The following is a 14,762-nucleotide window of genomic DNA, read 5'->3' as shown; positions in this document are numbered from 1 at the left end:
AGGTTTTTTCAGAATATAAATAACTAACACATTCTTAATTTTTTATTGTGTAATTAGTGGCTTTTATTTTAGTGCATTGACGAATGGTCAATTTATGAAATAATTATGTGAATGTATTGAACAATGTTACAATGACTTAACGAATTGGGGATGCTACTAGATAATGGTGCCACCACGCACTAAGGATAGTGTTTCCATATAATCATTAATCTTAGAATTTTTATTCTCGAAACTTAAAAAAAAATATAATTATAAAAACAAAAGTTCTCTCACAGGTTTAATCAGTCATTAACAAAATTAGTCCACCGAACAATATTGTAATGAAGAAAATGTAACTTGATATTTTTTTTTGATAATTAAATAATTAATGTAACTTGATATTTATTAATACGTGAGCTATATTGTTACTTAACTTCTACAATTAGATTTATCTCTCAAAAAAACTTCTGCAATTAGGTTGTTTATGCCCTAAAACACTACTAAGAGTTGTACTCCCCCTAGCATTTATAGTTAACATTAGAAGCCACTGGCTTGATTAATGAAAGATTATTAGCTACTAGCTAATAGTAGCAAAATTAGGTGACAGATTAAGATTTATATCTGTAGTTTCTCATCGTGGTTTAATTTTATTTTGCATTTTATTTGTGCACAACTAATATTACACATATGATTATGTTTAACATGTAATAGGCGCAAACACACACACACACACAATATGGTATAGAAATGTATGTATATATTTTGTTATGAATTTTGTATTCTTTTGTGATATCGTGCTTGGTATAGTTTTTGGCTATTTTGTGCACATGATTTGAGTACTATGAAAGTATATACTCCCTCCGTCCCCAATATAAGTTCCTCTTTGGGGACGGCACAGATTTTAAGGAAAATGGTAAAGTGTATTGATAGTGGAAAAAAATATGTTATAATTAGTATTGGGAGTGGTGAAAAGGTGAAAAAGTGTTATAATTAGTATTGGGAGTGGTGAAAAAGTGAAAAGTAAGAATAAATAAAGTATTATTAGTGGTGGGGTAGTTGTCCAAAAATAGAAAGAAAGAAAGAGGAACTTATTTGGGGGACGTCATAAAATGGAAAAAGAGGAACTTATTTCAGGGACGGAGGGAGTATAATATTTTTTAAGAGAGAAAGTATATATAATATTGATGATGAAGATCCAATGGTCGAGTATGAGGAGAATCAGGCTCGACAATAAAAAAAAAACAAACACGAAACAAAAAAAAAACTAGAAAGGCGCACACCTCGGCGACTACTGACTAGGCATGGAGATCGCCGAGCACAAGGCTCGTGTGAAGAAAGATCACGGCGACCGCTGTGAGGGTCACCAACTTGTCTAACGGAATTTGAGCACCTCGGCGACCTGTACGGCGATCGTCGAGCATAAGAAGAAATTAAAGGAAAACCTCAGCTACCGACCCGCAGGTCAACGAGTTGGCCGTTTTTACATCAAATTCGGATTTCTTATCTATATTTTTAAGTTCTGTACTTGACTTTTTACTTGAGCCTGTAAATAGGTCTCTTAGTTAAACTATTAAGGGTCCGCCTTTCATATTTACAGGCTTTAGCTTTTAGAATTTATTGCTTTCATAATTTGTAGAGTTTGAATTGGATTTCTTGAAAATTGAAGATTCTAGTTTGTCATACTGAATTCATTCCGAATTTTATTTAACTTAATCTTTTCGATTGCTTTTCTTTTTATTGTGTTTTTTGTTTATTTGATTATGTGTGGCTAGCTTTTATTATTATTATTATTGATTCTAGAGTTTGCAGAGTTAATTGAATTTATGTGATTGATTTATTAATGTCATATTATTTTTCAATTTTTGATTTACAATTCTTAGTGTTTGTTTCTTGTGGATTATCTAATCAGTTTAACCAATTCAGGAATGTGTGATATTATTTTAACCTTCAGACTTCATACTCAACGAAGATAAGTGAATCATGGGAAGTTATTCTTATGTGTTTTTGGGAGTTATAAGATTTTCTTTAGACCTTACGGAGATAGAAAATTTAATAATCAACTATCATAAACTACTCTAGCGAGAGTGTGTGATTATTTTTGTGATATCTCATCAGAGCTGGATTAAACTGTAATTTGGATTAATATGTTAGTTTTGTAGGCTTAGTTAACATGATTGTATTCCCTAGGATCAACATTTTTATTCTTGGATTTTTATCTTCTGATTTTCTTTATTTTTCATTGCTTTAGTCTAGTTATGGAGTTGGAATAGGTATTTGTGTTGAATAATTCCTAGTGTTTTCGTTTTTCAGTTTTCATGGATACGATACTCGATTAACTACTGTTTATACTATAACTTCATTATGTTAATTACAGTTTTTTATAGTCTTGGATATGTTTGGTGAAGATACAACGTCGCACACGATATTAATGAGACTTGAACTATTTTTAATCTTTACATTGTGAAGATATACGATCAATTCATTAATTTTGTTGAGTGAAATTATCATGACAAAAAATTTATTATTTTTTAGGATGAATTCATAATGATTTATAGCAAGCTCGAAATGAACCTATTTTATATGATACGTATAATTTTTGTATAATAACCACAGTACTCTAAGACATGTGGGCCTGTGGGCCAAATAAACCTTAATTAGGTTGTCCACGAAATGGAAAGACCTCGTAACACTATGTCTGAAGTAAAATATAGTAGTTCCTAGTGTTCGAACAAATGGCACATATTCTAAATCATCTCTGAGAATTCGATTTTATTTGCTCTTAGGAGTTAGGATTACTTAGATGTGAGTTAGAAAAACTTAAATTATTGAACATATACACATTATAAGCACATATTTTGATGTGTACGTGTTCTTAGCTTTAACGCATATCTGTAAATTGTAATGGCAGGGTGGGTGAGAATAAATTTAATTTCAAAATGAAGACGTCGGATACAGAATACAAAAAAAATAAAAATAAAAATAAAAATAAAAAATGTAGGGATATGAAAGGGAAAATGAGAGGACAAAAGTAGGAATGGGAAAATAAGAGAGAGAGAGAGAGAGATTGAGATTGAAAGGTGGTAGGTGTGAGATAGACCAAAGCCAACTTCACCCACACACACACACACTTCATCTTCAACTAACACTGTATAAAACCCCTTCTCTCCTCATTTCTTATTCCTCGGCTTGCACGTTCCCTTCTCGCGGAGAACAACAACAAGCTTCTGAATCTCTGCTCCCTCTACTTCATCCAAATTGCACTTTCGCCCCAAACCATGCAATCCCTCGCTCATTCCTCCTCACCTCTAGATCTCAAATCCATAACCCGCTTCACCCCCAACCGGGTCAACCCGACTCGCTTCCCCATCCAATGCGCCTCTCCGCGACACGACGCATCCAATCCCACCCCCACCGCCGCCCAATCCCCCGCCGCCGGCTTCGCCCAAGTCAGCCGCCGCTACGAGTGGCAGAGCACCTGCGCCATTCTCGCCGGCAAGGTCGTCTCCCAGCAGCAGGACATTGAGAAGTCCGGCGGCGGCTCCGACGTCCTCGCCGCCGTCAACGGCCACTCCTCCTCCCTCGACCTCGTCCCGGCGCTGCCGAAGCCGCTGACCATCGCCGACCTCTCCCCGGCGCCGATGCACGGCTCGCAGCTCCGCGTGGCGTACCAGGGCGTCCCCGGCGCATACAGCGAGGCCGCCGCCGGGAAGGCCTACCCGAAGTGCGAGGCCATCCCCTGCGACCAATTCGAGGTGGCCTTCCAGGCCGTGGAGCTCTGGATCGCCGACCGCGCCGTGCTGCCGGTGGAGAACTCGCTGGGCGGCTCGATCCACCGCAACTACGACCTCCTCCTCCGCCACCGCCTCCACATCGTGGGGGAGGTGCAGCTCCCCGTGCACCACTGCCTCCTCGCCCTCCCCGGGGTGCGGCGGGAGTACCTGCGGCGCGTGATCAGCCACCCGCAGGCGCTCTCCCAGTGCGAGCACACGCTCACGCGCATGGGCCTCAGCGTGGCCCGCGAGGCCGTCGACGACACCGCGGGCGCCGCCGAGTACATCGCGGCGAACGGGCTGCGCGACACGGCGGCCATCGCGTCGGCGCGCGCGGCGGAGCTGTACGGGCTTCAGGTGGTGGCGGACGGGATCCAGGACGACGCGAGCAACGTGACGCGGTTCGTGATGCTGGCGCGGGAGCCCATCATACCGCGCACCGACCGGCCGTTCAAGACGAGCATCGTGTTCGCGCACGACAAGCAGGGCACCAGCGTGCTCTTCAAGGTGCTGTCGGCCTTCGCCTTCCGCGACATCAGCCTCACCAAGATCGAGTCGCGACCCCACCGCAACTGCCCCATACGCCTCGTCGACGACGCCGACACCGGCGCCACCGCCAAGCACTTCGAGTACCTCTTCTACATAGACTTCGAGGCGTCCATGGCGGAGGCGCGTGCGCAGAACGCGCTCGCCGAGGTACAGGAGTTCACCTCCTTCTTGAGAGTGCTCGGCAGCTACCCCATGGATATGACGCCATGGGCGCCTTCCTCTGCTCAGGATTGATTTCTCTTTTCTTTTTTCTTTTTTTTTTTACTCCTTTTCAATTTTCATCTCTAGGTTAATTAATTTAATTCTCTTTTTATTATGTCACTTGTATATTAGTATTGTATCATTTTGATGTATAAATATTGGATCTTGGATATCAAAAATAGATGAGTAGTGGAGATTCTGAAGAATGAGAGAGTACGTGGTGGAAAGAAATGGATCCCACTGGACTAATATTTCTGTCTCTCTCTTTGTCTCTCTCCTTTTGCAAATACGGTGTTGAGCACTCGCACCGCTCTACTCGAATAGAGGCTACATAGAGTAGGGCGATGCAGCCCATCGTCACTTGAGGGCTCCTCGATTGCTCGAGTACCCCACGTTCAGCCCTAATGTGGGACATTTTTTGCGATATTCATTTTTTTGAGGTAGCGATTTTCAATTTCCGAAAGATATATATTGGTTTTAGTTGATTATGATTATAAAGTATTTCTTATTATATTAGTAGATAATGGAGATATTGTAATATTAAAAATTAAAAATTTAACAAAAGTTGAGCCAAAAAATTTAAAATTTATAGTTTATTTTAAAAGTTATATAATCTTGAATCATTGTATGATCGTCTGTAAATAGGTATAATTTGCCGCAAGTAGCCATAAAATGTGACGAGGATCAGCAAACATATAGGTTGCGTTTGAAAGAGGGGGGACGGTTAGCCGATAATATACCTAATTACCTATATAGGGAATGCATAATGTGCTTATTATACATGCAAGTTGATTAGTTATGAGGTCAATTTTCTCATTTTATAATTTGAGTTTTCTGCGTTTTGATCTTTTAGGGTACCTAACTAGCTAGCTAAAGTGTTTTAAAACCCATATTTATCTATATCGATCTATTTTAAAGTTCATTTAATATAAGTTTGTTAGTCAAGCATCATTTTCCTGTATTAAAAGTTGAGTTAAGAACGTGCCTATTTTTATGCTTTTTTTAGGCATCACTTATGTCTAGATCGAATTTGTTTTTATTTGTTTTCCTATCTTTGTTATTTTGGAGGCACACTTTGAGAGATAGAAGCGACATGATAAGATCCCGAGCAAAACATATTGCATTCTATTAAATAGGTAAGAGTTTCAAAGAATCGCTTTGAACATAATGAATTGAAATTTTGATATATCTTAGTTTTAGAGCTTGGATTTGCTTTATGTAAGAATTGAACATTCTAGTTGGATTTGCTTGATTTTTAAAAACAATCTGTAAATAAATATAACTTTTACATTTAAATTATATATTTACATAAATATATCAAATTAAAGTTATTATCATAATCTTTAATTTGATATGCATATTAAATATTTTTCTAATTAGTCGAATTTGACAAGTTTAGAAAGAAAATAAGATAAAAAAAATAAGAATATAAAGAAATAATTTTGTAATATCTTGTTCGGTTGAATGAATACGATCCGTGATTCAATCTCGGAACCATGACATATAGAAATAATTCTGACTTACCCTCTATAATAAAATTAATCTCTGAATAAATTTAATTTTGAGTATCCAACTAATTCAATTTCAACAATTAATGCTCCTGCGTTTATATAAGAGTAGGAGTATTTGTAAAACCAATTAACATAAGACCGTTTGGTAAGACAACCTCATAAGCTAATGTTGTTTGAGTCTTTGAGATGAGTAGTAGGTGGAATGGGCGGCTGGGTGTGGACCGTACAGTCACCATTGTTTAATCATATGCTATATATAATGAACATTTGTGTTTTTCATTTTATTTTTAATTTTATCAAAGGAGATTTGATGGTGACACAAAAGTCGTTTGGAAATTTAAGTCTCCCACACTGCTTGAGGCAATAAAATGTACTCATTTAATTATCAATTAACTGGCATATGTTTGTCATGACTCATGAGGATTTGTCAATAAATGTAAAAATAGTATATTCTTTTCTCTCTCTCTCTTAGTTGGAGAGATCTGAACGTTGATTTCAAATTCATTTTTTTAGGGAATTTTTATTTTTATTTTTTTACTTATGAAGCAATTCTTTTAATGCCTCGCCACATGGCTTATTATTTATGTGATCCTTTTTCTCTATTACTTCTCATCATGGTGGATCTCTATAGGTGCTCTACTAGCTCCACTCCAGTTCAAGCTCTAATATAATAAAATGAAACAAAAAAGTATATTTTTTTATAAATGAATAAGTTTTAACTTCATATTTGTATAAAGTTTAATTAGTTTTGTACGAAGTTTTGATCATTTAAGATTATTATTGTTTCTTTTTTTATTTAATTTGTTATGATCAAGTAGTGTTACCATGATCCAGCGTTACTTTAAAAAACTGATCATATTTTAGTTGGTTATGGTGATTTGGACTTCTGCGGAATTAAAAAAAAAAAAATCAAATATATGGTGTTTTTATGTATATCTAAAAATTTAGTTAGATCATATTAATTTGTTTATTTTTTTCATATATATTATCGTGGCTGAAATAACATTAATACTAATGATTCGAACAAACTGTAGTCCTAACAATACAAGTGGTGGGAACACATGAAAGAAACAAAGTGAAACTGTGGTGAGTGGTGGGAATGGATGTCGCAAACAAACCTAGACGCAAGCCTAATCTACGAGTACGGACTCGCACTGCAGGTTTGAAACGATGTTGAAGAAGAAGACCTTCCCTATTTCAACCACGACTTCCTGCAGAGTCTCGGCATCGATCTCCGTCACCGGACACCGCCTCGTCCCTCGTCATCAACAAGACCTCATCGCCGCCGGAGCAGCAGGAATGTGATGCGGTCGGTGCTTTATGGATTTGAAGATGCATGAGGGAGTTTTGGGCTTTTGTAGGAATAATTGTTTAGGTTATAAAGTGATGTTGGGAGCTTCTGTTCCATAATTTATTGTGTTCCACTATGTCTCATTCTTAATTTCTCTATTTTATAATTATTTATTATAAAAATACTATATTATTATATAATAAACTCTAATTAATATATATCACTAAAAATTGAAATTTAAATAATTCAAAAAAATTGAAATTAAAATATATATATATATATATATATATATATATATATATATATATATATAGGGTGCGGTTATAGTGAGAACCACAATTATCGTGAGAACATAAGAACCAATAAAATTACTGCATCTACTATACAAATTAATGCATCCGCTATTAAATTTAATGCATCCGAAAAAAATAATTTTTTTGCTCCCTTCAGGATTCGAACCCAGCACCTGCATCCATCAACCAAGATGATAAAATGGTTCTCCGTTCTTATTTTATTAGTGGTTCTTATTTGAACCTCTCCCTATATATATATATATATATATATATATATATAGCCTAATTTTGAATTAATTAACCAAAATAATTCATTACAAATAGAGAATGGAACACAATGAGACATAGTAAATTATGGGACATAGGATCTCATTTGCATAAAGTGGTGGTGCCTCACTTAATTAAGTAAAGGAAATAATGAGAGATAAAACTAAAAGAGTAATGCTATTTGAACAAAATATGTCCAAATAAAAAAAATTAAATATGTTAAATATTGGTTTATTAAAAAAATTGGTTCAAATTAAAAAGTATTTAGTTAAAAAAATGTCCATATTATAGTTTTATTTATAGTTTTTGTATTGAAAAAAAATTAAAATTTAAAAAGTTATTAAAAGACAATAAAATTAACTAATTTTTTTAAACCAAAATTTTTAAATATATCCATTGTAAAAATATTTAACCATTTTTTGTCCAGACATATTTTGTCCAAATAGCGTTATTAAATTAAAAATGCTTTGAATAAAAAGTGAGAGGTAGAACAATTAGGGCCCTAATTTATTTTCTTTTATTGATTAAGATATTTATAATGAGACAACTCAAAAAAGAAATTGAGATTAGATAATAACAATGCATATTTATATAAAAAAAGTATATTACATATTATAAAACATACATAATAACTATTTTTAGATATGGTTTATGCTGATAATTATTCACTAATTAAAAATGGCAATAAGAAACAAAAACCAGATAATATGGTGGGTAAAATTCAACCAACTATCTTTATCACATTCATGCTATTAAATTTATATACACACATTTATAAAATGAGAAATTAGAGAAATTTTGTGTGAATACTATTGTTGCATATTGCCGCCTCCCCCCACAAATGTTGACTCCATCTGCATTCTACAAATACTGAAATATACTGTCCATTTAAAAAAAAAAAAAAAAAACTGAAAGCTCATAGCTCTCCAGTGTCCACGTGTCCTTCAACCAGTGGCTGACATGATCCCCAAGCTGCATGCCATATATCCATTTCGATAAGATATGGCGATAAACCACTGTAAAAAAATTTGACAAATTTAAACAAAAAGGAAAAGGAAAAATTCTCCCTCCCTCCTCTTCAAATTGGCGCCGGAGAAGCTGCCTCCGATGGCCGTGGCCAATTCCCTCGACTGGTCACTCGCCGCCACAATCACCAGAAAAACCGTCCAATTTACTCACCACTCCGCCTCCAAAACCAAAATCGGCTTCCGCTTCATCTCCATCCTCTTCCTCAATCCGAATTCAAATTCGTCGAGAGCAGCAAGAGCAGATCCCTCGGCGGTTATCGAAGACGACGCGGCGGTCGGAGACTCTCCGGTGATCGAGCTGGCGCTGAAGCTCGAAGACTTCCACCATCTCCCCGAAGACGACGCCGACTGCAAGGAACTCAATTCCATAATCTGCAGCTTGTTCAAGGATCCCCAAACTGAGCATCTCGCCTACGACTACTACCGGAAGGCGAAGACGAAGCCGGGCTTCAAACCGCAGAAATACACGATGAAGCTCGCCGTCAGGTACTTGATCCGTACCAAAAACTGGAGTTTGTTGGTTTCCTTCTGTCAGGATCTCAAGGAATTCCAAGTTTTGCCTGATAAATCAACCAGCTGTAGATTGATTGCGGCTTGCGTCAAAGCTAGGAAATTCAAAATTCTTAATCATCTTCTCCAGCTCTTCATGGATAATAACGCAGAGATGGCCGTTTTAGCCTTCGATTCCGCCATGAAAGGCTACAATCAGCTGCATATGTACAGCAGCAGCGTTGCTCTGTATCAGAGAATGAGATCTGCCGCTCTGAATCCCGACGCCGCCTGTTACTGTCGAGTGATGGAGGCCTACTTCAAAATGGGGAACTTCCAGAAATCCGTAGCCATCTTCCAAGAGTTTGAGAAGATGAAATTGAAGGTGAACGAGTCGTCTTCCACAAATCATTCTCGGATTTATTGCATTCTCTGCGAGGCATTAGGCAAATTGGAGAAGCCATTCGAAGCACTGGAGTACTTCAGAGAGATGGGGAAGAAGGGGATCGAAGAAGACCACTCTCACTACTCCACATTGATCAGCTCCTTCGCGAATGCCGGTGAATTAGGCATGGCGGAGGAGCTGATGCAGGAGGCCGAGAGCAAGAAAATGCTGAGAGATCCCGCTCTCTTCTTGAAGCTAGTTCTCAAATATGTCGAAAAGGGGATGATGGAGAAGACACTAGACGTCGTTGCAACCATGAATCGCGTAAACATAAGAGTCTCCGACTGCATCTTCTGCGCGATTGTGAATGGATACGTCAAGAAAAGAGGAGGCCGAGCTGCAGTCCAAGTGTATGAAGATCTTGTGGAGCAAGGGCTGGAGCCAGGGCAAGTAACCTACGCCTCTGCTCTATCCACCTACGTTCGCCTCGGGCTGTATCCCAAGGCGGAGATGGTGTTTGCAGAGATGGAGAAGAAAGGGTTCGACAAATGCGTGGTGGCCTACTCCAGCATGGTGGCGGCCTACGCCAAGATGGGGCGAAACCGCGATGCCACGAGGCTCGTGGCTAAGATGAAGGAGAAGGGGTGTGAGCCGAATGTGTGGACTTACAACTCCCTCCTCGATATGCATGGGAAGAACTTGGAGTTGAAGATGGTGGACAAGGTATGGAAGGAGATGAAGAGGAGGAAGATCGAGCCGGACCGCGTGAGCTACACCACGGTGATCAGCGCGTACCACAAGGCGAGGGAGCTGGACTTGTGCATCAAGTATTACGAGGAGTTCAAGGCTCGTGCCGGGGCGGAGATTGACCGGGCGTTGGCCGGGATCATGGTGTCGGTGCTGTCGAAGACCAACCGCGTCGACGAGCTGGTTGAGCTGCTGCAGTTGATCAAGGCTCAGAAGACTAATTTGGATGAGAGATTTCATAGATCAGCTATGAATGCGCTCACTGAGGCAGGCCTTCAAGTGCAAGCAAAATGGCTCCAAGAAAACTTTGAGTATTCTTGATTTCTTGCCATATACTTTGTGTGTTAGTCTTTTGCACATATAGATATGACATGGTTGGATTCAGAAATTGGCTTTGAAGACTTTACTCTTTCAGTTTGATCGATGAATATAACTTGAATTTGAATAGGGTGGAAATACTGATACATATTACAAGCATGATAGAATTGTTATTGGACTTTTATTTTGGTGGAGATGTAATGACTTTCTCCCACATCGAATGTATAAATGAAAGAATGGGAGAAAACATTGTATAAAAGCTTGGCCCATTACTTGGAAAACTCATACCTTTCTCGGCCTTTTGGCTAAGATCAAGTGTAGTATCTGTTCTTATCAGTTTAATATCTGATATGTGGGCCATCGGCCCACACGATATTAAATTACTTTTTTAATGGGGAAGGCCCATTAAGGTAGCTTGCTACCTGGGCCTTCGAGCGTCGCCTTTGCGTTGCACTACTGCATGGGCCTGGCGCACCCTACCAATCCAAGTGTAATAATTTGTTATAGTAATATTTAATTATTCCATTTGTTTTTTGAAAATATGTAGGCTTGTTATGTATGTTATGTTGAAAAATATTATTATTTGGTCTCCTAGGCAATGCATTTATTAAGTCCAATTTAGTGTCACTTTGATCTCGGTTCTCCCGTTTTTGATCTCTGGTTTTTGTGTTTTTTGTTTCTTTTCTTTTTTGTAGTTCTTTTGAGGATTAACAATTTGTATATAGTTAGCCCCACCTTTTCTCCCTATAATCTTTCCTAATTTTAAAATATAAAATATTTTTTTGAATAAACTCTTATATTTTTGGAAAAATATCAATTCATGTTCGAGCGTTCAAATCAATGGCAAAGCAAGATGACAGAAGCCCACTCTCAAATTTTGAGTTATATATTCTCGTATATGAGAAGATAATACATTATTTTAATAATCATACAATCTGCGTTCTAAAAAATGGGTATGTAAGAATACAATACAAATCAAAATTGGAGGAATTGATCAGTTACTTCCATGATATCCAGTTCTAGTAGACACTTAGGTTGAAAAGTAATGAATTGATCGGTTGCTTCCATAATATTTTAACGATTTTTTGAAAAGGATTTTTTTTTTGTAAAAAAAAAGGTAGAGAATTTGGTGGGAAAAATTGAGAGGAGAGAGAAAATTTGATTACAAAAAATTCATCTTTTATATATATAGATTATGTGGGGTTAAGTTTATTTTTAAAGTATATTTAGAAAATCTCATATCTATATAAGTCACTAATTGAGTTGAGCATATGTGTACTATTTTAACTATTGTTGAACAAATCTTTTTGTTTGTATACGTATATTCAACCCATTGATTGAAAACGTCATACAATATGTAGACGGTTATTGTCACAGTGCCAATTGGTGTGGAGCTCAAGTTCCAATATGGTATCGTGACATTGAAAAGCAGAGCTAATTAAACTATAATCACAATTTTATTTAATGAACGCCTCCAAAAAAACATGAACAATAATCTAATCTAGGGGTGGCACGGTACGGTATACCTTATTAAATCGATCATACCTTATACCTTACATTTACCTTCGGTATGGAGAAAATTCATACCTTTACCTTACCTTTACATACGGTATACCTTAGTTCGGTATACCTTAAGTACGGTATGGAGAATATACAAAACCTTTACCGTACCTTTATTTCGGTATACCTTACCGAATTTCGGTATACCGTACTTTCACGGTATACCGCACTTTAACGGTATACCAAAATAATCGGTATTACCGAAATTGAAAAAAATTAATACGATAAAAAATTGATAACTTATTTATTTAAAACATGTTTAGATAATGAATAATATTTAACAAATATAATAATGACATAATAGTTATATCAAATTGTATAACTCATGGAAGTATATAATTTTATCATATTTATAGTCTCATACTTATATATTCATAAATTATATAATAAATTATATTTATGTTATAATTTGGGTATAATTTAGTTTAGAAAAATAATCATAATTATATATACATAGTATATTGATATAACTTACATACTATATTATATTTTTTTCACTTTTATATCATTTGATGATATTTATATTCGCATACTTGTATGCATTCATGTAATATATAGTAAATTATATAGATGTTATAAGTTACATATAATTTATATGTTAGACGTAATATTATTAATAATATAATACTAATATTATAACTATGATATTATATATGTAACTATTATAAGTTAGATGTATAATCTATTGTAAAACAATAATTTTAGTTATATATTATAACTATACTATAATATCAAAATAAACAATTTTATTTTATTGTATCACTTATACTATATACTGTATTTTATTTGTTTTTGTATCATTTGATGATATTTATAAATTCATGTACAATTGTATATATTCACATAATATAGATTATATACATCATTTTATAAAATTTATAAATACTTTTAAAAATATAAACATAAAAATATATATTATATATTTTAAAACTATAGATTTTGATATGATATATACCGCGATTTTTGGTATACCAATATATACGGACAACTGCGGTATATCAGAATAAGGTATTGTACCTTATTACCGGTATATTCTGAATATTAAGGTATATCGGAATAAGGTATGATACCGCATCACCGGTATATACAGTAATATTCGGTATACCAGTAATACGGTATCATACTGTGTTCCGGTATATACCTTTAATACGGTATTTATTGATTTTTTCGGTATATACCGCGGTATCCGTATACACCGGTATACCCCGGTATCTGGAAAATCCATACCTTTACCTTACTGTAAATCTTCGGTACGGTATCATACCTTACCAAAAAAACCGGTATACCTTAAATTCAGTATTTTACGGTACGGTATGACCGGTATACCGAGTTTTCGGTATATTTTTCCAGCCCTAATCTAATCTTATAATCCATATATTGAATCCAGTTCTAGAACAACACTTTGTGTGGCTCGAACAAAAGATGTTAGTGGTTGAATCACCATATATAGGGATGTCAATCGGGCTAGCCCATCGGGTTTTCGGGCTAGCCCTATGGGGTTCCGGGTTAATCGGGTGCGGGCTAATCGGGTTGGAGGTTTTTTCGGGTTGTAAATCTCCAACCCTAACCCTAAACATTCGGGTTTCGGGCTAGCCCATCGGGTTGGAGGTTTTAAAGGTGTAAAAATAAAATTATCATTTGTATTTTATTATTCTTAATCATCTAATGTATAATGTATAAAATACACCTTTTCGAAAATTAACATAGAAAATTAACAAGAGTTGAAAGCAACATAAATTAAAACTAATGTTGCACAACTTTCATTTAAAGCCCCCTCTGACGTGCCATTCAGATTGGAAAGCAGCAAAACACATGTTACATTCTTGACAATTTCCCTGGTTCACTACATTTATAAAAACTTACACGTTTATAATAATAATAACCAATGTCAAACAACTACTTAGCTAAAGCTAATTAAAGCTACACATACAGATGAAAATTATTTAATTAGTACATATAGTTTAATTTTACAATGGAAGATCCCAACAAACCTATTGCTAGCTACTAATTAATGGAGACAGAACAGTGAGTTTTAACTTTTAACTACAAAATAGAACCTTGCCTAAATTTTTAATCATTTAAATGGTCTATGGCTGGTTCGTAAAGAGGATGTTGCTAAAGAATATAGATCATTATAATTTTTTACTTTTTCAATACAACATTGAGAAAATGCAATCAAATTGATTATACAAGTCCAGCATTATATGAACAAAAACTTGATAGTCGACAACCAATATTCAACAAATCAAAATTATATGAACAAAACAATATTCAACAAGTTAAAATTATATGAACTTACTCCACAGTCTACGACTACAATCAATATTCAAGAACAAAAATATAACAATGCAGCAAGCGGCGATGGTAGTTTTAA

General features: G+C 36.0%; 2 protein-coding genes and 1 non-coding gene across 3 annotated transcripts; all 3 read left to right on the top strand.

Moving 5' to 3' along the window:
- Window positions 1-3,005: 3,005 nt before the first annotated feature.
- LOC131000157 (arogenate dehydratase 3-like) lies at window positions 3,006-4,678 on the top strand. Its single transcript, XM_057925935.1, has one exon. It carries the CDS (start codon window positions 3,255-3,257, stop codon window positions 4,530-4,532), a length of 1,278 nt encoding a protein of 425 aa, XP_057781918.1. The 5' UTR covers window positions 3,006-3,254; the 3' UTR covers window positions 4,533-4,678.
- A 3,896-nt stretch (window positions 4,679-8,574) lies between these two features.
- Window positions 8,575-11,137, top strand: LOC131000156 (pentatricopeptide repeat-containing protein At5g13770, chloroplastic). Its single transcript, XM_057925934.1, has one exon. It carries the CDS (start codon window positions 8,969-8,971, stop codon window positions 10,829-10,831), a length of 1,863 nt encoding a protein of 620 aa, XP_057781917.1. The 5' UTR covers window positions 8,575-8,968; the 3' UTR covers window positions 10,832-11,137.
- On the top strand, window positions 11,113-11,308 carry LOC131002115 (U2 spliceosomal RNA). The gene has a single exon (XR_009094191.1). It is a non-coding gene; the product is annotated as a U2 spliceosomal RNA (small nuclear RNA).
- The last annotated feature ends 3,454 nt before the right edge of the window (window positions 11,309-14,762 follow it).

This window comes from Salvia miltiorrhiza, chromosome 8 (genome assembly GCF_028751815.1).
Source record: "Salvia miltiorrhiza cultivar Shanhuang (shh) chromosome 8, IMPLAD_Smil_shh, whole genome shotgun sequence".
Lineage (NCBI taxonomy): Eukaryota > Viridiplantae > Streptophyta > Magnoliopsida > Lamiales > Lamiaceae > Salvia > Salvia miltiorrhiza.
Note: the sequence above shows the minus strand (reverse complement) of the source record. Positions and strands in the feature narration are given on the sequence as shown.

What these genes read in the sequence shown, in the direction of transcription:
- LOC131000157 (XM_057925935.1), top strand. Translation starts at nt 3,255, where the DNA reads ATGCAATCCCTCGCTCATTCCTCCTCACCTCTAGATCTCAAATCCATA.
- LOC131000156 (XM_057925934.1), top strand. Translation starts at nt 8,969, where the DNA reads ATGGCCGTGGCCAATTCCCTCGACTGGTCACTCGCCGCCACAATCACC.